The 23240-nt window shown below is 58.2% G+C and overlaps 1 protein-coding gene across 1 annotated transcript in view; it reads left to right on the top strand.

Annotated features, from left to right (window-relative positions):
- RNF123 (ring finger protein 123) overlaps nucleotides 1–23240 on the top strand; it is an 81154-nt gene that overhangs the window by 21124 nt on the left and 36790 nt on the right. The window contains exons 16-31 of the mRNA XM_032966381.2: nucleotides 2568–2688; nucleotides 5951–6041; nucleotides 6440–6501; nucleotides 8840–8911; nucleotides 9017–9137; nucleotides 9851–9952; nucleotides 10793–10944; nucleotides 13111–13288; nucleotides 13861–13991; nucleotides 14391–14474; nucleotides 15005–15112; nucleotides 16208–16385; nucleotides 16642–16716; nucleotides 17354–17441; nucleotides 18388–18475; nucleotides 20831–20915. Of these exons, the coding sequence (XP_032822272.2) occupies nucleotides 2568–2688; nucleotides 5951–6041; nucleotides 6440–6501; nucleotides 8840–8911; nucleotides 9017–9137; nucleotides 9851–9952; nucleotides 10793–10944; nucleotides 13111–13288; nucleotides 13861–13991; nucleotides 14391–14474; nucleotides 15005–15112; nucleotides 16208–16385; nucleotides 16642–16716; nucleotides 17354–17441; nucleotides 18388–18475; nucleotides 20831–20915 (1736 nt within the window). The remainder of the gene's footprint in view (nucleotides 1–2567; nucleotides 2689–5950; nucleotides 6042–6439; nucleotides 6502–8839; nucleotides 8912–9016; nucleotides 9138–9850; nucleotides 9953–10792; nucleotides 10945–13110; nucleotides 13289–13860; nucleotides 13992–14390; nucleotides 14475–15004; nucleotides 15113–16207; nucleotides 16386–16641; nucleotides 16717–17353; nucleotides 17442–18387; nucleotides 18476–20830; nucleotides 20916–23240) is intronic.

Below are 23240 nucleotides of genomic sequence, written 5' to 3'. Positions count from 1 at the left end.
CTGTGCACAAACGCCACCCTCCCTCAGCATTTCGCTTGGGAGATCATCTCTCCCCGCTGCCTTTCCTGGTGTCAGACTCCAGATCGCCTTCAGTACTTCCTCAACAGATGGCACCTCAGCCAGCCACTCACAGGGGGTGACTTCTTCCAATATTTGAGGCACCGCAGCCTCAGCAGGGTCATCCTCACTTTGTGCCACGATGTTTTCCTGGCTGAGGGATTTTCTCTCTCCCAGGACCTCACAGAAATGCTCAGCAAATCTGCAAACCTGTTCCTGGGGGTCGGAGATTGCATCACCGTTTTTTCCCCTAATGATGGTAATAGGTGTAGCGCTGCAGGTTATTTTTTTGATGGAGTTAAATAGAGATTTGTGATCACGGGCCACTGAGGCAGACTCCATCTCCTCAGCAACCTGCGACCACCACCCATCCTTGCAGCGCCTCACGACTCTCCGAACCTCCGAGCGAAGGCTGCGGTAAGCCTCCTCATTCTCTGACGTGGCATTCTGTAGCCGATGATAGTGGGCCTGTCGCTTTTTCTCAACCATCCTGAACACTTCCTCTGTCAGCCAGGGTCTCTGGGGAGGTCTAGACCGTGTACCCAAAACAGCCATTGCAGCTGCATGAGTCACAGTCCTAAACCTCGCCCATTTACCCTCGACATGCCAATCCCAGCCGCAAGCGATGATGAAATTCTCGCTTGCAACTTTCATCAGATAACTGAGACCAGGCCACTTTAGGTTGGAATGGGGTCCTGGGTGTACACCCACCACCGGAGCGGAAGAATGGCAGGCGCATCTTACAGATGACAAGTCGATGGTCAGAGGGCAGATCAGCTCCACGGTAGGTCCTGGTTTCAAGGACATGGGCTTGCATCCGATGGTCCATCACTATGTAGTCCAGCAGATGTTCTTGCTTGGACCCGGCATGCATCCATGATGTTGTGTGGATGCGCCGATGTCGGAACAGCGTGTTGTAATTACAAGCCCATGGGCTGCACAAACATCTAGCAGCCTCCTACCGTTGTTATTGACCTGATCTGGCCCATGCCCTCCAATCACTCCAGACCAGGTGCCAGCATCATGACCAACTCGGGCATTGAAGTCACCCAACATGATGACTCTATCCCGAGGGGCCACTTTAGCCAGCACCTGTGACAGGAGGTCATAGAAGGCATCTGACTCATCGGCTTTGCCTGCATCCCTCCACGGATGTTCATCTTCGGTGGGGGCATAAGTAACCACGACCACCATTCCTCGCCTCCGGTTGATGGGAAGGCGAGCCCAAAGTAGCCTGGGGCTTACAGCTTCCCACACCTCACCACCACGCTCCCACGCCCCCTTCATTCTTTTGTTCAAAAGAAAAGCCACACCCTGTTGTTTGGCAGTCTGCTGCCCCGACTAGAGGACTATATCCACCCCTCATGGTTGCAGGAGCCAGAACCGGTCCACCGGACCTCCTGAATGCCACATAGATCCAGGCGGTACCGGTCCAGCTCCCGACAGAGGAGTGGCAGCCTCTCCTCTGCAGTGAGCGTTCTAACATTCCACGTGGCCACCCGTAGTGGTTTTTCGTTGTTTCTGGAGGAGCCCTGAGGGTAGATGTTCAATCTCCTGGCTCCGTCAATTGGGGTTTGGCCAGGAGACGTCATAGACGCCTGGCCCCCCGAGGCCTCCGGCACAAGCTTATTAGTTATATACTTAATCCGCGGTTTAGTGGTAATTAATTAAAGGTGGAGGGGTTACTAGCCCCTCGCACCCGTCCAGAGCCCCCGTTTAGCCCCTGTGGTGGACACAGATGCCATGAGGGGAGGAGCCAATCGAAATTGGACCTCCCCCCACAACACTGTCCACGACAGAGTTGCCCGTCTGGCACCGCGAGGAGGTAGGGGGTTGTTTTGTATGTTTTACATACACACCCACATACACACACATACACACACAAACAAACAAAAAGATCCCTTGTATAGCCTTAACAGACTGTAAGGACAAGTGATGTTAGGGAGCACCTATGAAGGCCGGAATGGTACACGAGGGGGTGGGTGGCCAGCACCACGCCCGACCGTCTTTGTCTCCCCAGTGGCGATGTTTACACACCGCACCAGGTACTTATTTGAGGCTGAGTCGACCTAGGGGAGGCCAGGGACCGGTTCAGATAATCGTGACTGGTGTTGGCCTTGAGCATGAATCGAACCCGGGTTGCCAGGTTCATAGCGCAGCGCTCTAACCGCTATACTACCCCTCCCCACTATACACACACACTTACATGCACACACATACACACACATATAAACACACACATATAAACACACACACACACACAAAGATCCCAAATGCAAGCCACACGGACTGTTGGGGCAAGTGCTGTTAGCGAGTAGCAGCGCCTACGAAGGCCGACACGGTGGCACACGAGGCGGTGCGTGACAGGCACCTCGCCCGGCCGCCTTTCTCTCCCCAGCGGAGACCTTTATCACACCGCACCAGGTGCTCCATTTGAGGCTGAGTCGACCTAGAGGCGGGTGAGGGGGGGAGTGCCCAGATGACGGTTTACGGATCCTTGACGCGCGCACGTTCGACGTGATGCGCTTCGTGGTGTTCTGCAACGTGAAGACGCCGCTGCGCGTGGAGGAGGCCGGCCTCGACGAGACCATCCCCATCACCTGGTGGCCCACCAACCTCCAGCAGCAGCAGGTTGGTGGCGGAGCGAGGGGGCGAGTGAGAAAGTAAAGTGGTTGAGTGATACAGTGAGGGAAAAAAGTATTTGATCCCCTGCTGATTTTGTACGTTTGCCCACTGACAAATAAATGATCAGTCTATAATTTTAATGGTAGGTTTATTTGAACAGTGAGAGACAGAATAACAACAACAAAATCCAGAAAAACGCATGTCAAAAATGTTATAAATTGATTTGCATTTTAATGAGGGAAATAAGTATTTGACCCCCTCTCAATCAGAAAGATTTCTGGCTCCCAGGTGTCTTTTATACAGGTAGCGAGCTGAGATTAGGAGCACACTCTTAAAGGGAGTGCTCCTAATCTCAGCTTGTTACCTGTATAAAAGACACCTGTCCACAGAAGCAATCAATCAATCAGATTCCAAACTCTCCACCATGGCCAAGACCCAAAGAGCTCTCCAAGGATGTCAGGGACAAGATTGTAGACCTACACAAGGCTGGAATGGGCTACAAGACCATTGCCAAGCAGCTTGGTGAGAAGGTGACAACAGTTGGTGCGATTATTCGCAAATGGAAGAAACACAAAAGAACTGTCAATCTCCCTCGGCCTGGGGCTCCATGCAAGATCTCACCTCGTGGAGTTGCAATGATCATGAGAACGGTGAGGAATCAGCCCAGAACTACACGGGAGGATCTTGTCAATGATCTCAAGGCAGCTGGGACCATAGTCGCCAAGAAAACAATTGGTAACACACTACGCTGTGAAGGACTGAAATCCTGCAACATCCGCAAGGTCCCCCTGCTCAAGAAAGCACATATACATACCCGTCTGAAGTTTGCCAATGAACATCTGAATGATTCAGAGGACAATTGGGTGAAAGTGTCGTGGTCAGATGAGACCAAAATGGAGCTCTTTGGCATCAACTCAACTCGCCGTGTTTGGAGGAGGAGGAATGCTTCCTATGACCCCAAGCACACCATCCCCACCGTCAAACGTGGAGGTGGAAACATTATGCTTTGGGGGTGTTTTTCTGCTAAGGGGACAGGACAACTTCACCGCATAAATGGGACGATAGACGGGGCCGTGTAACGTCAAATCTTGGGTGAGAACCTCCTTCCCTCAGCCAGGGCATTGAAAATGGGTCGTGGATGGGTATTCCAGCATGACAATGACCCAAAACACACGGCCAAGTCAACAAAGGAGTGGCTCAAGGAGAAGCACATTAAGGTCCTGGAGTGGCCTCGCCAGTCTCCAGACCTTAATCCCATAGAAAATCTGTGAAGGGAGCTGAAGGTTTGAGTTGCCAAACGTCAGCCTCGAAACCTTAATGACTTGGAGAAGATCTGCAAAGAGGAGTGGGACAAAATCCCTCCTGAGATGTGTGCAAACCTGGTGGCCAACTACAAGAAACGTCTGACCTCTGTGATTGCCAACAAGGGTTTTGCCACCAAGTACTAAGTCATGTTTTGCAGAGGGGTCAAATACGTATTTCCCTCATTAAAATGCAAATCAATTTATAACATTTTTGACATGCGTTTTTCTGGATTTATTTGTTGATATTGTCTCTCACTGTTCAAATACACCTACCATTAAAATTATAGACTGATCATTTCTTTGTCAGTGGGTAAACGTACAAAATCAACAGGGGATCAAATACTTTTTTCCCTCACTGTAAGTGTGCGAGCATGTGGGTGAGTGACTGGGTGGGTGAGTGAGCGAGCGTGTGGGCGGGTAAGTGACTGAGTGGGTGGGCGTGTGATTGAGCGAGTAAGCGAGTGGTTGAGTGAGTGGGTGAGCGGGTGAGTGACTGAGTGGGTGGGCGTGTGATTGAGCGAGTAAGCGAGTGGTTGAGTGAGTGGGTGAGCGGGCGAGTGTGTGGGTGAGTGACTGAGTGTGCGAGTGAGAAAGTAAGGGAGTGGATGAGCGAGCGTGTGGGTGGGTGAGTGAGCGAGTAAGCGATTAAAGGAGCGGGTGAGTGAGTGAGTGAGTGACTTGGGTGAGTGAGCAACTAAGGGAGTGGTTGATTGACTGAGTGGGTGAGCAAACCTGTGTGTGGATGAGTGACTGTGGGTGAGTGAGTGAGTGAGGGAGCAAGTAAGTGGTTGAGTGGGTGCGCAGGCGAGTGGGTGAGCGTGTGAGCGAGTGAGTGGGTGAGCGGGTGACTGAGCGTGTGAGCGAGTGGGTGAGTGAGTGAGTGGGTGAGCGGGTGACTGAGCATGTGAGCGGGTGGGTGAGTGAGTGGGTGAGCGTGTGAGCGAGCGGATGGGTGAGTAAGTGGGTGGGTGAGCGGGTGACTGAGCGTGTGAGCGGGTGGGTGAGTGAGTGGGTGAGCGGGTGACTGAGCGTGTGAGCGAGCGGGTGGGTGAGTGAGTGGGTGAGCGGGTGACTGAGCGTGTGAGCGGGTGGGTGAGTGGGTGAGCGTGTGAGCGAGCGGGTGGGTGAGTGAGTGGGTGGGTGAGCGGGTGACTGAGCGTGTGAGCGAGCGAGTGGGCGAGCGGGTGACTGAGCGTGTGAGCGAGCGGGTGGATGAGTGAGTGGGTGAGCAGGTGAGTGAGCGTGTGAGCGAGCGGGTGAGTGAGTGGGTGAGCGGGTGAGTGAGCGTGTGAGCGAGCGAGTGGGTGAGCGGGTGACTGAGCGTGTGAGCGAGCGGGTGGGTTAGTGAGTGGGTGAGCAGGTGAGTGAGCGTGTGAGCGGGTGGGTGAGTGAGTGGGTGAGCAAGCGGGTGGGTGAGTGAGTGGGTGACTGAGCGTATGAGCGAGCGGGTGGGTGAGCGAGTGGGTGAGCGGGTGACTGAGCGTGTGAGCGAGTGGGTGGGTGAGTGAGTGGGTGAGCGTGTGAGCGAGCTTATTGACTAACTGACGGCATGTACGTTATGGGTTGCGCATCTGCAATGATTGGTCGACTGAGGACGGGGCACGTGTCGAGTGAACGACAATTGAACCCCGGTGCAGAGTCGTGAGAAGCGGACGCCGCGATGCTCGTCGTACCGTGAGTGTCTGTGTTCACCGGCGTGCGGGCTCCTCTAGCCGTCAGCGCCTAACCACCCGAGTTCCATTCCCGCTCGCGGCTATCAACACGAGTGACCAATATCTGAGCCCGTTCTGGGGCCTCCCCTATGTCGACTCCGTCTCACATGAGTACCTGGTGCGGTGCGTAAACATCGCCACTGGGGGAGACAAAGGTGGTCGGGTGTGGTGGTGCCGGTCGTTCCGGCCTTCGCGGCGCTTGCCCCAGCAGTCTGTTAAGGCTACACGGGGGGTCTTTGTCTTTGTGTGCAGGGCAGGGAGGAGGCGGAGGAGAGCGCCGAGGAGCGGCACAAGCGGCGATCGTACGAGCGCGGCTGCCAGCGCCTCAAGAAGAGAATCGAAGGTGTGGGGGGAGGGAGGCACGGAGGAGGAGGGGGGGGGAGCGTGGAGGGTCACCAGGGCACAGACACGCACCACAACAACAACAACCGCCATTCGCCACTAAGTGGCGGTGACGTCACCACGACGCTTGTGCCAGGCTATGTGCACCGTGAGGCCACGTGAAGTGTCGAACGCCCGCTGGCAGGAGGTCACTGGGCAGACCCAGGTGCCACGGGTCGACTGACTGAGATGACTGGCAGATGACGCACGCACAGACACGCACACACAGACGTGTGCCCGGTGCTGATGTTTAGTCACCGCACCATGAGCGCGTTTAAGGCCGAGTCGATCTAGGGGAGACCCAGTGGTGGTGGTGATGCCGCCCGCCCGCCCGCCCCCTGCGTGCCCCCCCGCCCCCAGTGGTTGAGGACCTGCAGGTGGCCATCCTCAAGCTGCTGCTCAACAACAAGGACAAGAACTCGGTGAGGCCCACACACACGCGTGCACACAAAGACAAAGGTCCCCCGCGTAGCCTCAGCACACTTTTGGGGCAAGTGCTGTTAGCGAGCACGGCAGACGACCGGGGGGAGGGTGGCCAGCACCACGCCCGCCCTTCGGCGCCTTTGTCTCCCCCCCTCCCCCCACCCCGTGGAGATGTTTACACGTCGCAAGCGGGTGCTCATTTGAGGCTGAGTCGACCTAGGGGAGGTCCAGGACCGGTTCAGATAACCTTCACTGGGGTTGGCCTTGAGCGGGAATCAAACTCGGGTCGTTAGGCGCGTAGCGCAGTGCGCTAACCGCTGTACGCCCACACGTACAGCGGCGTGGCACAGACACTGAGTTCGCTCATCCTCAATCAAGAACCGATGAGGGACGCCCAGCGTGCACAAGTCTAACGCGGAGATGGAGCGGTGAAATCAGCCGGCGTGCGGGTGCTCGGTGGATCGATCAATCGCTAGACCTTGAGGGATGGCCCGATGACTTGGTGAAGCCTTCATCTAGCAGTGTATTGAACATAGTGATATTAAGATCGTATGTACTGTGTGTATGTTGAACTTTTTTTTTCACTGTACGAAGCCAACCGCGCTAGTCGGAGGTGTGGGGGAAAGACAACAAACTATGGGTCTGTGTGAGTCTATGTTTCTCTGTGTGAGTCTATGTGTCTCTGTGTGAGCCTATGGGTCTCTGTGTGAGTCTATGGGTTTCTGTGTGAGCCTGTGGGTCTCTGTGTGAGCCTATGTGTCTCTGTGTGAGTCTATGGGTCTCTGTGTGAGCCTGTGGGTCTCTGTGTGAGCCTATGGGTCTCTGTGTTAGTCTATGGGTCTCTGTGTGAGTACATGGGTCTCTGTGTGAGCCTATGGGTCTCTGTGTGAGTCTATGTTTCTCTGTGAGTACATGGGTCTCTGTGTGAACCTATGGGTCTCTGTGTGAGTCTATGGGTTTCTGTGTGAGCCTGTGGGTCTCTGTGTGAGCCTATGTGTCTCTGTGTGAGTCTATGGGTCTCTGTGTGAGCCTGTGGGTCTCTGTGTGGGCATATGGGTCTCTGTGTGAGTTTATGGGTCTCTGTGTGAGCCTATGGGTCTCTGTGTGAGTCTATGGGTCTCTGTGTGAGTCTATGGGTCTCTGTGTGAGTCTATGGGTCTCTGTGTGAGCCTGTGGGTCTCTCTGTGAGTCTATGGGTCTCTGTGTGAGTCTATGGGTCTCTGTGTGAGCCTGTGGGTCTCTGTGTGAGCCTATGGGTCTCTGTGTGAGTCTATGGATCTCTGTGTGAGCCTATGGGTCTCTGTGTGAGTCTGTGTCTCTGTGTGAGTCTATGGGTCTCTTTGTGAGTCTATGTGTCTCTGTGTGAGCCTATGGGTCTCTGTGTGAGCCTATGGGTTTCTCTGTGAGTCTATGGGTCTCTGTGTGAGTCTATGGGTCTCTTTTTGAGCTTATTGGTCTCTTTGTGAGCCTATGGGTCTCTGTGTGAGTCTATGGGTCTCTTTGTGAGTCTATGTGTCTCTGTGAGTCTATGGGTCTCTGTGTGAGTCTATGGGTCTCTGTGTGAGTCTCTGGGTCTCTGTGTGAGTCTATGTGTCTCTGTGAGTCTATGGGTCTCTGTGTGAGTCTGTGGGCCTCTTTGTGAGCCTATGGATCCCTGTGTGAGCCTATGGGTCTCTGTGTGAGTCTATAGGTCTCTGTGAGTCTATAGGTCTCTGTGTGAGCCTATGGGTCTCTGCGTGAGTCTATGGGTCTCTGTGAGTCTATGGGTCCCTTTGTGAGCCTATGGGTCTCTGTGTGAGCCTATGAATCTCTGTGTGAGCCTATGGATCTCTGTGTGAGTCTATGGGTCTCTGTGAGTCTATGGGTCTCTGTGTGAGCCTATGGGCCTCTGTGTGAGTCTATGGGTCTGTGTGAGCCTATGGGTCTCTGTGTGAGTCTATGGGTCTCTGTGAGTCTATGGGTCTCTGTGTGAGTCTATGGGTCTCTGTGAGTCTATGGGTCTCTGTGTGAGTCTATGGGTCTCTTTGTGAGTCTATGGGTCTCTATGAGTCTATGGGTCTCTGTGTGAGTCTTTGGGTCTCTGTGTGAGCCTATGGGTCTCTGTGTGAGTCTATGGGTCTCTGTGTGAGTCGATGAAAGTTGAACTTCTTTCTCACCGCTCTTAGCCAACCGTGTTAATCGGAGGTAAGGGGATGGACAGCAAACTAGACACAAGATTTGGGTGATGGTCAAGGTCACGGGGTCGTGGTAATGTCCCGAATGGCGCCGAGGGTGAGGGATGCCCGTGGGCCGTGCCGTTGGTGGTAAGCCGCGAGCGTTGTTGTTGTTGTCTTGCAGCAGGGGGAAGCCTCGCGCTACATCTTCCTGTCCAAGTTGAGGAAGTTCCTGCAGGAGAACGCCTCCAACAGGGTGAGCGGTCAGCACCCCACCACCACCACTCATCGTTGTCTCTGCTGCCGTGCGGTGGCGCTCACCGGCGTCCGGGGCGCTGACTCTGAGCACTGTCGCACGCAGAACCCCACCATGTTGTGCCCCCCCGAGTACATGCTGTGCTTCATGCACCGCCTCATCACCGCGCTGCGGAGCTGTTGGGACGGGCACCGGCAGCGCAGCGCCCATGCGCAGCCCAGCGAGGGTAAGGCTCGCACGGCACGCACGCACGGTACACGCACACTCGCACACTCGCACACTCGCACACTCGCACGGCACGCACGGCACACACGCACACTCACACACTCGCACGGCTCGCACGGCACGCACGGCACTTGCACACTCGCACACGCACGCTCTCACACTCGCACACTCACACACGCACGCTCTCACACTCGCACACTCACACACGCACGCCCTCACACTCGCACACTCACACACGCACGCTCTCACGCTCTCACACTCGCACACTCACACACGCACGCTCTCACACTCGCACACTCACACACGCACGCTCTCACACTCACACACGCACACTCACACACGCACGCTCTCACACTCGCACACTCACACACGCACGCTCTCACACTCGCACGCTCTCACACTCGCACGCGCACAACTCAGGGGGGGCGGTGCGCCCGCAGACTCTCGCGACGCACGCGGCGTCACGCGACTCCGGCGCCAATCGCTCGGCCGAGGAGAAGGGTAAACAATAAACGGCACGCCCCCGGCGACGGGGCGGCGCCTCGGGCGAGGACGGCGGCGGGCGGCCCGGCCTCTCGCGGTTTAGCCGTCCGGCGCGAGGCCGGCGGAGCCGAGCTCGCGGGACGCGCGCGAGGGGGGCGCGGCGGCGGCGCTCGGCCCCCTCTGACCCCCCCGACCCGTGACCTCTCGCGCCTCCCCCCCGCCCCACCGCAGAAGCGTACGTGCCCCCGCAGCTCTTCTACAACGGCAAGGTGGACTACTTCGACCTGCAGCGGCTCGGCGGCCTCATCACCCACCTCAAGAAGACGCTCAAAGGCAAGGGGCTCCGACACGCGCTCCTCTCGCGCGACCTCCCTTGCCGCTCGTCCCGCGTCGCGACCGCGGCTTGGCTTCTGTCGTTGTGTGACACGCGTGGCCTCTGTTGTGACGAACGTGTCGTGTTGTGTGTGACACGTGTGGCCTCTGTTGTGACGAACGTGTTGTGTGTCGTGTGTGACACGTGTGGCCTCTGTTGTGACGAACGTGTCGTGTTGTGTGTGACACGTGTGGCCTCTGTTGTGACGAACGCGTCGAGTGTCATTGTGTGTGACACGTGTGGCCTCTGTTGTGACGAACGCGTCGAGTGTCGTTGTGTGTGACACGTGTGGCGTCTGTTGTGATGAACGCGTCGAATTGTGTGTGACACGTGTGGCGTCTGTTGTGACGAACGTGTTGTGTGTCGTGTGTGACACGTGTGGCGTCTGTTGTGACGAACGTGTCGTGTTGTTGTGTGTGACACGTGTGGCCTCTGTTGTGACGAACGTGTCGTGTTGTTGTGTGTGACACGTGTGGCGTCTGTTGTGACGAACGTGTCGTGTTGTGTGTGACACGTGTGGCCTCTGTTGTGACGAACGTGTCGTGTTGTTGTGTGTGACACGTGTGGCGTCTGTTGTGACGAACGCGTCGTGTCGTTGTGTGTGACACGTGTGGCGTCTGTTGTGACGAACGTGTCGAGTTGTTGTGTGTGACACGTGTGGCGTCTGTTGTGACGAACGTGTCGAGTTGTTGTGTGTGACACGTGTGGCCTCTGTTGTGACGAACGTGTCGCGTCGTTGCGGATCACGACACGGGTCGCGTCGTCGCGCGTCGTGACACGCCTCGTCGTGCCGCGTGCAGACGACCTGGCGGCGGTCGGCGTGACGGTGGAGGCCGCCGAGCTGAGCCCGGTCTCCATGGACGACCTGGATGACGTGGAGGAGGCCGGCCTAGGCCTGCCGGTAACGAGGCGCGCGGGCATCGGCGGCATCGGCGCCAACGGCGCAGCGGCGGTTCGTAGTTGGTGGCCGCCCCCCTGCCGCACTGTCACTGCAGTGTCGCTGCACCACACCACGAGCAGCAGCGGTGCATTTCTCCGCCGTCCGTGCCCTCGGGCGTCGCGCCACGGCACGGTGAACCCGTGCGGCTCCGTCGCGGTGCAGCGCAAAGACGGAGGTCTTAGGGAGCCGCCCGCGGAAGCGGATGCCGCAGAACTTGCCTCCGAGATCCCTTCCGAGTGATCTTCACTGTAGCACTTTTCCCATCCACTCTGCCGTGTGAGCGTTTTGTTCTTCGCATGGCGTTATAACCGATATTGTCATTCTCAGAGCTCGAATTTAACCGAATTAAGTGATACGTGACCGGGCCTAGGCCATCGACTCACCGCACTTGAGAGCCCGGTGCTTTAATCACGGGCAGCGGCTGAAATCTGGAGTCGAACCCAGGGTCTCGGCGTTGCCGGTTCAGCGCTTTGACCTCTGAGCCACCAGGGACACCTCTATCTAGGTGTGACGATGCTGGCTAGGTGTGATGGACAGCTGTGACGCGGTCAGATGTGATGCGGTTGTGGTGTGATGATGCTGACCAGGTGTGATGCACAACTGTGATGCGGCCAGGTGTGACATGGCCAGGTGTGATCATGCTGGCCATGTGTAACGCACAGCTGTGACACGGCCTGGTGTGATGATGCTGTCTGGGTATGATGCACAGGTGTGACGCAGCCAGGTGTGATGCGGTTGGGTGTGATGATGCTGGCCAGTTGTGATGCAACAGGTGTGATGCAACAGGTTATGATGCGGCCAGGAGTGCTGCGGTTGGGTGTGATGATGCTGGCCAGGTGTGATGCAACAGGTGTGATGCAAGAGGTGTGAAGCAACAGGTGTGATGCAACAGGTGTGACACGGCCAAGTGTGATGCGGCTAGGTATGATGCGGTTGGATGTGATGATGCTGGCCAGGTGTGATGCAGAGGTGTGACGCGACCAGGTGTGATGAAGTTGGGTGCGATGATGCTGGCCAGGTGTGATGCATTTGGATGTAATGATGCAGAGGTGTGATGTAACTTGTGTGACGCGGCCGGGAGCCACGCGGTTGTGGCGTGGTGATGCCGGCCAGCTGGCCGCGGCTGGGCGTACGGAATGGGGCCGTGCGGAGTCGAGTGGAGCGCCAGGCTGCGCGAGTAATCCAACGCGGCCAAACACAGCTGCAGCTGCTGCTGCTGCTGCTGCGGATGACGTCTATATTCGGCTCGGAACTCTTTGTGCCGCTCCCAATGTAGACCGGCCGCGGAGACGTCACGCTGGCGGTTGGCACGCCGCGCCACGAACCCCGGCGAACCCGTTTCGGTTCCCCGCGACGGCTCGACGCCGGCGGCGAGCGACCCCCCCCCTCGCCCGCCCGCCCGCCCAGACACCGGCCGTGGATTGGCAAAGTGGGGGGGGGGGGGGGCGTAGGGTGCCGCTTGGTTCTGCGAGCCGCGAGGCGCTTTCCACCGTGACCTTGACCCCCGCTTCTTCCCAGAGGCGGTCAACTCCGCAGCCTGTGTTTGAGCGTCGCTCGACCTGTTCAGGCCCGATCCCATTATCTGTCCTTATTTGCCGCATTGCGATTTCCGTTCAAGGGTGACTCTCCGCCGCCTCTGTAATGTCTTGTTTTTGTTGTCTTGTTTTTGTTGTCTTGTGGTTTTGTTTTTGTTGTTTTGTTTTTGTGGTTTTGTTTTTGTGGTTTTGTTGTCTTGTTTTTGTTGTTTTTGTTGTTTTGTTTTTGTGGTTTTGTTTTTGTTGTTTTGTTTTTGTTGTCTTGTTTTTGTTGTTTTGTTCTTGTGGTTTTGTTTTTGTGGTTTGTCGCCGTCTCATTTTGCTCCTTCAGCAAACGATTTGGAAAAATGTATCGCAAACAGCGTGGAAGAGTCGGCACGTCCACCAGCAGCGGGTCGAGCGAGCAATTGCAGGACTGTGCCTGTAAATTTTTATTTCTAATCGACTCGAGGTCCCATCAGCTTTCAAACTCGGTAAAAAAAAATCGGTTTAACAATCAGCAGCCTGCCGCTTAAATTGGCGGGTGATTTGGTACGGTAACGTCGGCGCGACCCTCTCTTTCTAAACTCTCTCTCCTCGACCCCTGACCTCCCTCCCCCGATCCCCCGAACTCTCTCCCCCGACCCTACCGCGGGGCCTGCAGCAGACCGCTCGCCTCGGCATGTCGATGTTCCGCGGAGGGCTGCTGCCGAACCCCATCGGCGGGGCGGCCGCCCCCATTCTGAACGCAGCCTCGGCGGCCCTGGCGGCAAGGCGAGCCCCAGGCTTCGCGAGGCCCCGCCAGGCCACGACGGAGATGGAGCAGCGCACGGAGGAGGAGGGTGAGTGGCGGCGGCGGCGGCACCCCGGATCGGAGGCGTGGAGGCGACGAAGTCCACCCCGTGTTTATCCGGTCCCCGGTGATGACGCGTTCAGGTGGATTTATTGGCAAAGTGGAATGCGCCTGCAGTTGGCTAAACGACTAAAACCAATTTTATTTTTACCAGTTAAGGCCCCACTGAGCTGCGTTGCTCTTTTGTCGGAAGTGACCGCCTGGCTCTCACAAATGACAGCTCGACCAAGTGGCTGATCGCGTGGAAATTTGTGCGGCCAAAAACTCCGATTAGCACGGTCGGCTACATACATAGAAGTTCAACATTCACACACACACGCATGCTTCTTACAGCGAGGTCCTTAGACTCTCATCCAGAGACTCATGGACTCGCACAGAGACCCCACCAACTCCAACAAGGCCCACAGACTCGGAGACGAGTTGGTCCGGGTCGGCGGCACGCGGCATCACCGCGTGCCGTACGCTCATCTACGCTCGTTCACCGCGTGCATGCACGTCCGTGCGTGCATTCCGGCGTGCGCACGCGCTCATACACCTCCGCTGTCCGTTGGGCGCGGTCAGTCGAGACGGGCGTTCTGCACGGACGCCCGATCACGGAGGCCGAGGACCCGCCCGGCGACCACTCGCTCATCGAGATCCTCGACGGCATCGTGATGATGTACAGCATGAGCGTGCACCAGCAGCTGGGCAAGGTGCGCATGCACGCACATGGATACGCACACACACACATACGGAAACGCACGCATACACGCACACGCACGGATACGCACAAGCACTAACACACATGGATACGCATGCGCGCACATCGCAAGGATACGCACGCATGCACACACGTGGATACAAGACAAAGATCCCCCATATAGCCTTAACAGACTGTAGGGGCAAGTGCTGTTAGCGAGCACCTATGAAGGCCGGATCGGTACACGAGGGGGTAGGTGGCCAGCACCACGCCCGACCGCCTTTGTCTCCCCCGTGGCAATATTTTCACACCGCACCAGGTACTCATTTGAGGCTGAGTCGACCTAGGGGATGCCCAAAATGCCACTGATGTGAGCCGTGGGCGTCGTGTTGCTCTGCGGCGGCGTGGGCAGATGGTGGGCGTGTCGGACGACGTGCGGGAGTTTGCCGTGGCGCTGAGGGAGACGGAGGAGAAGATCGCGCGGTGCCCACCGCAGGTAGCGGCACCGTCGTGCTGACACACGCACAGCACCGTCGCGCGTGGCACCCACGTGGCACCCACGCGGCACCCACGTGGCACCCACGCGGCACCCACGTGGCACCCACGTTGCACCCACGTGGCACCCACGTGGCACCCACGTGGCACCCACGTGGCACCCACGTGGCACCCACGTGGCAACCACGTGGCACCCACGTGGCACCCACGTGGCACCCACGTGGCACCCACGTGGCACCCCACGTGGCTCCCGCGTGGAACTCGCACGGCACCCGCATGGTGCCCCCATGTCGCTGGGCCGCGTCACCGACAATAATCAAATGAATGGACGAATCGTCTGGTCTGTCGTTTGAAGCCTGCTCGTGTAGCCATCGTGCGCGTGTGTGTTTGCGCGTTTGAACGTGTGTATGTACGTGTTTGCGTCTGTGCGTGTGTGCACCTGGCCTGGCACAAGCGCCGTGGCGACGTCACCGCTCCTAATGCCGGTGCCCCCCGCGTGCCGCCATGCCCCCCATGCCGCCCCCATCCTAGCGGCGCGACGTTCTGGAGGAGCTCCAGCGCAGCCGGGACGTGTTCCTGGACAAGCTGAACCAGCTGAGCCGGCGCCTGGCGTGGATCAACACGACCATTTACTCGCAGGTGTGCACGCCACCGCGACCGTTGTTACGTTACCCATTAGGTGCCCTGCACCTGCACCAAGTCCCACTGGTAGGTGGGTCAGCGTCACTTGGCTGCTGCGTGCTGCCATGCGCCTGTAGAGGCGACTGCGTGACGTGTACTGGCTGCTGCCGTGTGCCTGTAGGAGCGACTGCGTGACGTGTACTGGCTGCTGCGTGCTGCCATGCGCCTGTAGAGGCGACTGTGTGACGTGTACTGGCTGCTGTGTGCTGCCGTGTGCCTGTAGGAGCGGCTGCGTGACGTGTACTGGCTGCTGCGCGTGTGCCTGTAGGAGCGACTGCGTGACGTGTACTGGCTGCTGCCATGCGCCTGTAGGAGCGACTGCGTGACGTGTACTGGCTGCTGCGTGCTGCCGTGTGCCTGTAGAGGCGACTGCGTGACGTGTACTGGCTGCTGCCGTGTGCCTGTAGGAGCGACTGCGTGACGTGTACTGGCTGCTGCCGTGTGCCTGTAGGAGCGGCTGCGTGACGTGTACTGGCTGCTGCGTGCTGCCGTGTGCCTGTAGGAGCGACTGCGTGACGTGTACTGGCTGCTGCCGTGTGCCTGTAGGAGCGACTGCGTGACGTGTACTGGCTGCTGCGTGTGTGCCTGTAGGAGTGGCTGCGTGACGCGTACTGGCTGCTGTGCGTGTGCCTGTAGGAGCGACTGTGTGACGTGTACTGGCTGCTGCGCGTGTGCCTGTAGGAGTGGCTGCGTGACGTGTACTGGCTGCTGCGTGTGTGCCTGTAGGAGTGGCTGCGTGACGTGTACTGGCTGCTGCGTGTGTGCCTGTAGGAGTGGCTGCGTGACGTGTACTGGCTGCTGCGCGTGTGCCTGTAGGAGCGGCTGCGTGACGTGTACTGGCTGCTGTGCGTGTGCCTGTAGGAGCGGCTGTGTGACGTGTACTGGCTGCTGTGTGCTGCCGTGTGCCTGTAGGAGCGACTGTGTGACGTGTACTGGCTGCTGCGTGTGTGCCTGTAGGAGCGGCTGCGTGACGTGTACTGGCTGCTGTGTGTGTGCCTGTAGGAGCGACTGCGTGACGTGTACTGGCTGCTGCGTGCTGCCGTGTGCCTGTAGGAGCGGCTGCGTGACGTGTACTGGCTGCTGCGCGTGTGCCTGCGCACGGTGGAGCGTGCCGACCTCACGGGCCCGCTGCTCGGCTTCCTGCCCGAGTTCTACGTGAGCGCCGCCATGGGCTGTTACAGCGCCATCAAGAACTACTTCAGCCCCGTCAGCTGCCCCGATGAGCTGCCCGGTAAACCTCGCACGCCACGGTGGCATCACAGTTACGTGGCGGTGATGGTGGTTACGTGACGGTGATGGTGGTTGTGTATGACGGTGATGGTGGTTGTGTGTGGCGGTGATGGTGGTTGTGTGTGGCGGTGATGGTGGTTGTGTGTGGCGGTGATGGTGGTTGTGTGTGGCGGTGATGGTGGTTGTGTGTGGCGGTGATGGTGGTTGTGTGTGGCGGTGATGGTGGCTGTGCGTGGCGGCGACTGCGCGTGTGGCAGGGTACCAGCAGACCCTCACCCAGCTCGCCACCATCCTCACCAAGCACTTTGTGGACTCCAGGATCATCGGCACCGGTGAGCGACAGGCGGTGGCTACCGGGCTCTCTCTTTCTCTCTCGCGCTTCCTTGCTTCAACGAATACTGCCGGACAATATTTGGTGTGGAATTCCAATCGGGTGATGAGCTATGATTATTATTTTCGATCCTGCTACTCGAGCCAGGCAAGCCGCTGTGGAGTCTCACGACTCTCTTTATTTACAGCAGCAGCAGCAGGGGGCGCCAATTGCCACCGGTTTCCCCATCGTTTCCCAGCTGAGTAATAATTTTCAGCGGGTGATGTTTCGAGCGTGTCGAATGCTGGCCGTGGCGACGGCACGCGGGGTCCTTGCCCTCCTGCCATTGAAACCGCCGGGATCTTTTGCGGCCGCCACAATGCGGGCCGCCCCTGGGGTTCGTGGTGGACGCACCAGGAGGGGCGGCCCGTTGTGTTTCGAAACGTCGTCCCTCGGAGACCCGGGGGGCGCGGAGCAGCTCTCGTGCCCGCCTGTGGCCTACCTGTGGCCTACCTGTGGCCTACCTGTGGCCTACCTGTGGCCTACCTGTGGCCTACCTGTGGCCTACCAGTGGCCCATCTGTTGCCCGCGATGCGGCCCAGCACCGCCCAGCGACGGGCCGGCGGCGCGCTCACGGCCGCGCCGTGTCATCCCTGCAGACATCAAGGACTCGCTGATGCAGGCGCTCGCCAGCTTCGTCTGCTACCCCGACTCGCTGAAGGCCGTGGAGCGAACCCCCGCCGACATGTGCGTACCCCCACACCCCGCGCCCCCCTCCCCCAACTCGGGCGATCGTCGTTACTGGCAATCGTCGCCGGCAACGCCGTTCCGAAACGGTGCCTGCAACCGCGTGGCGCAGAGTGGCGTTCTTTAGCCGATGGCCCCTTTGGAGGAAGCTGGTCGACCGGTTTCGACCTTCCTGTACTCATCGGCAGAGTCAGGTCTGTTAGGTTACCGGATGCTTCAATGCGGTTTAGGATACCGTGCCCAGACGGGAGACGCGGCTCGATGAGAGATGAAGAGATGCTCCAACACGATGGTGGAGAGATGGACAAGAGATTAAGATTACAAGTCTGGAGTCGAGCGACGCGTTCGTGGTCACGTTTACGGGTGCGATGGCATCCGTCCACGCGTGCGTGACGCACGGAGAGAACAAGCGTGTGACACAACCCTCGCCTTGACACCGCTTCCCGTCCCTTGCCTGCTGTGAGCGTGTCGACGCGCTGCGCTCGCCCTCTCGCTCGCCCTCTCGCTCGCCCACCCTCGCTCGCTCGCTCCCTCCCTCCCTCGCTCGCTCTCTCGCTCGCTCTCTCGCTCGCTCTCCCTCTCGCTCGCTCCCTCCCTCGCGTGCTCCCTCCCTCGCTCCCTCCCTCGCTCCCTCCCTCGCTCCCTTCCTCTCTTGCTCGCTCCCTCCCTCGCTCTCTCTCCCTCCCTGGCTCGCTCCCTCCCTCGCTCCCTCCCTCGCTCCCTCCCTCTCTCGCTCCCTCTCTCGCTCCCTCTCTCGCTCCCTCTCTCGCTCCCTCTCTCGCTCCCTCCCTCGCTCCCTCCCTCGCTCCCTCCCTCTCTCGCTCCCTCTCTCGCTCCCTCTCTCGCTCCCTCTCTCGCTCCCTCTCTCGCTCGCTCACTCGCTCGCCTCTCGTTCTCTCTTTCGCCCTCTCTTTCACTTGCTCTCTCTCCGTCTCGCTCTCCCCAGACGCGTGTCCATGATGCGCAGCCTCCTGGCGCCATACGAGCAGCGGCCCTGGGCTCAGACCAACTGGATCCTCGTCCGACTGTGGAAGGTAGTGCCTGCTGGTTCCCCCCCCCACCTCTGCCCCCACCTCTCCCTACCATCCCGCCGCACGCCCAAGTTTGTTGAGATGGCCGGGTGACTCGGGTCACTGAGCCGACCCCGCTGAGATCCTGGGTTCCAGTCCGGGTCTCAGCCGCCCCGTCCGTTAGCGAGTCGATGGCCTCAGCCCAGTCACCAGGTACTCATCCGAAGCAGTTTAGGCTCACTTGGAGATCCTGGGACTCACATGGAGACCCATAGACTCACATAGAGACCCGTAGACTCACATAGAGACCCATAGACTCACATAGAGACCCATAGACTCACATAGAGACCTGTAGACTCACATAGAGACCCTGAGACTCACATAGAGACCCGTAGACTCGCATAGAGACCTGTAGACTCACATAGAGACCCATAGACTCACATAGAGACCTGTAGACTTACATAGAGACCCTGAGACTCACATAGAGACCTGTAGACTCACATAGAGACCCATAGACTCACATAGAGACCTGTAGACTTACAGAGAGACCCTGAGACTCACATAGAGACCTGTAGAGTTACATAGAGACCTGTAGACTCACATAGAGACCCATAGACTCACATAGAGACCTGTAGACTCACAGAGAGACCCTAAGACTCACATAGAGACCTGTAGAGTTACATAGAGACCTGTAGACTCACATAGAGACCCATAGACTCACATAGAGACCTGTAGACTCACATAGAGACCCATAGACTCACATAGAGACCCATAGACTCACATAGAGACCCTGAGACTCACATAGAGACCTGTAGACTCACATAGAGACCCATAGACTCACATAGAGACCTGTAGAGTTACATAGAGACCCTGAGACTCACATAGAGACCCATAGAACTACAGAGACGCACAGAATGAATAAGAAGACCCGTGATTACACCAGGTTCTCGAGTGGAGGCAGTCGCTGGTCTCTGTGCAAAAAAACAAAAACCTTCACCTTAAATTTGGTCCAGCATGAATTTTAGCTTGAATTCCAGCTCTGAGAATGAAAGGTGTGAATTTGCATTTCATGCGACGAACACGAACGCTGCTCTGTAGCAGTGACGAGGTGGAGGGGGTGACGAGGTGGAGGGGGTGACGAGGTGGAGGGGGTGACAACTGGAGGGGGTGACGAGTGGAGGGGGTGACGAGGTGGAGGGGGTGACGAGGTGGAGGTGGTGACAAGGTGAAGGGGGTGACGAGTGGAGGGGGTGACGAGGTGGAGGGGGTGACGAGGTGGAGGGGGTGACGAGGTGGAGGGTGTAACGAGGTGGAGGTGGTGACAAGGTGGAGGGGGTGACGAGGTGGAGGGGGTGACGAGGTGGAGGGGGTGACAACTGGAGGGGGTGACGAGTGGAGGGGGTGACGACTGGAGGGGGTGACGAGGTGGAGGGGGTGACGAGGTGGAGGGTGTGACGAGTGGAGGGGGTGACGAGTGAAGGGGGTGACGAGTGAAGGGGGTGACGAGGTGGAGGGGGTGACGAGGTGGAGGGGGTGCCGAGTGGCGGGGGTGACGAGGTGGAGGCTGTGACGAGTGTATGGTGCATGCCGTGATGTCGTAGCACAATGAGTGTAACGCTGGAGTGAACTTCTAAAACTGATTAACTTGATTTTACGAGGTAAGGACCCACTGAGCTGTGTAGCTCGAAGCGACCTGGCTGTCAACAATTGGTAGTTCGGCGAAGTGGCTTATCGCGTGGAAATGTACGGCGGCCAAATACTCTGAGCGCGTGACTTTGGTTCTAAATGAGTAGGGGACAAAACTGGAGGATCCAGACAAAAAATCCACGCGGCCATGGCGAGAACGTGCGAACTCGAAATGTACAACAGGCGGCGTTAAGGAAGGGATCGAACCCGCGACCTCCTGTATACCAGGCGAGGTAGTTAACATCTCATAGCCACCGTGATGATGATGAGAGAGAGAGAGACGCAGACTCCAGACTTGTATCGTCAGGGTCGGGATCGAACCCGCGACCTCCTGTGTACCAGGCAAAGTAGTTAACATCTCGCCACCGCGGGCGGCGCCCCTACAACAGTTTACAGGATTTTCATCGTCGCTACGCTCGACAATCCGGACTAATCACGGGCAGCGGCTGCTTCCCAAATTGAACCCGGGTGTCGACAGTGCCGCCCCCCCCCCCCCACCGCGTCTCTGGCTTGTCGTGAGTCCCTCTGTCGTGAGTCCCTCTGTCGTGAGTCGTGAGTCCCTCTGCGTCAGCCCGGTGATGATTGCCGATTCTCCTGGATTTACCGAGACCCCGCCGGCTTGCCGTGCTGGCTGCCGTGCCGCCCGTGACGGGCGCCGGTTGATGTCGATGTCGTCGTTGTTGTGGCGTGCAGGGCTGTGGGTTTGGGTACCGCTACACCCGGCTGCCTCACCTGCTGCGCATCAAACCTGAGGACCTCAACAACCCCACGCTGCAGAGTCAGTCCCGCACCGCACCAACACACACACAGCACCAACACACACACACAGCACCAACACACACACAGCACCGCACTACACCTACACATGCACAGCACCAACACACACACACGCACGGCTCTGCACTACACCTACACACACACAGAACCACACCTACACACACACAGCACCGCACCTACACACACACAGCACCGCACCAACACACATACAGCACCGCACCTACACACACACAGCACCACACCTACACACACACAGCACCGCACCTACACACACACAGCACCGCACCAACACACACAGCACCGCACCTACACACACACAGCACCGCACCTACACACACACAGCACCACACCTACACACACACAGCACCACACCTACACACACACAGCACCACACCTACACACACACAGCACCGCACCAACACACACACAGCACCGCACCTACACACACACAGCACCGCACCTACACACACACAGCATCGCACCTACACACACACAGCATCGCACCTACACACACACAGCACCGCACCTACACACACACAGCACCGCATCTACACACACACAGCACCGCACCTACACACACACAGCACCGCACCTACACACACACAGCACCGCACCTACACACACACAGCACCGCACCTACACACACACACACACAGCACCGCACCTACACACACACACACACAGCACCGCACCTACACACACACACACAGCACCGCACCTACACACACACAGCACCACACCAACACACACACAGCACTGCACCTACACACACACAGCACCGCACCAACACACACACACAGCACCGCACCAACACACACACACAGCACCGCACCAACACACAGCACCGCACCAACACACAGCACCGCACAGCACCACACTGCTTCAACACACATACACAGCACCTGATCCTGTTAACACACACACACACCACTGCACCGCACCACGTCACAACACACACACACACAACCGTCCACTGTGCGTGCGTGTGCGCGTCTGCATGGCGGTGACGGCGGCTGCGGCGTTTTTAATGAGCGCTGTGTGCCATGTTGTGTCACCTGCCACCTCGCGTGCTCCTGCTCAGGAGGTCTGTGCGTTGCTAGCCACCAGAGTAAGTGTCCCCACCCATTCACTGCGCGCTCTCCCAGAGCCCCCACGAGCGTTGGGCACGCAGACGCTCTCCGCAGACGCACGTGTCCAACAAGCACGCACACGCATGACGCCCGCACACTCGGACATACACGCGAAGACGCTGCCCCTACCCCCCGTGTAGCCTTAACAGACTGTTGGGGCAGGTGCTGTTGGGGAGCAGCACCTGTGAGGGCCGGCACGGCACACGTGGGCGGCCAGTACATTCGTCTCCCCAGTGGCGATGTTTAAATACCCGCATCAAATACTCGCGTGAGGCTGAGTTAACCTAGGGGATTCCCAGGACCGGATCAGACAATCGTCACTGATATTGGTTGTGAGCCGGAATCGAACCTGGGTCGTCGGGTTCGTAGCGAGGTCCGCTAATCACTGCGCCACCACTCACAACAAAGCCAAAGACAAATTTCCCCCGCAGAGCCTAAACAGACTGTGGGTGCAAGTGCTGTTAGCGAGCAGCACCTATGAAGGCCGGAACGGCACACGAGAGAGGGTGGATGGCCAGCATCACGCCCGGCCGCCTTTGTCTCCTCAGTGGCGACGTTAACACACCGCACCAGGTTCTAATTTGAGGCCGAGTCGACCTAGGGGAGGCCCAGGACCAGTTCAGATCATCGTCACTGATATTGGCCGTGAGCGCGGCACGCTAACCGCAATGCCACCGCTCCCGCCACACACACACACACGTGCTCAGACGCACACACACCACACACACACACGTGCTCAGACGCACACACACCACACACACACACACACGTGCTCAGACGCACACACACCACACACACACGTGCTCAGACGCACACACACCACACACACACACGTGCTCAGACGCACACACACCACACACACGTGCTCAGACGCACACACACCACACACACGCACGTGCTCAGACGCACACACACCACACACACGCACGTGCTCAGACGCACACACACCACACACACGCACGTGCTCAGACGCACACACACCACACACACGCACGTGCTCAGACGCACACACACCACACACACGCACGTGCTCAGACGCACACACACCACACACACACACGTGCTCAGACGCACACACACCACACACACACGCACTCCCACTTGGTGACGTAGAGGTTCACGTGCGCGGTCCTCTCCCGACGGTTTCCCCCGTGTGTGTCCACAGCTGGTAGCCTCCCGTAGCTCGTAGCCTCTCG

The sequence above is a fragment of the Petromyzon marinus genome, chromosome 36 (genome assembly GCF_048934315.1).
Source record: "Petromyzon marinus isolate PM22_M1 ecotype Great Lakes invasive population chromosome 36, UKy_Petmar_22M1.pri1.0, whole genome shotgun sequence".
NCBI classification, from domain to species: Eukaryota; Metazoa; Chordata; class Hyperoartia; order Petromyzontiformes; family Petromyzontidae; genus Petromyzon; species Petromyzon marinus.
The sequence above is the reverse complement of the archived record's forward strand: the minus strand, read 5'-3'. Positions and strand labels throughout refer to the sequence as shown.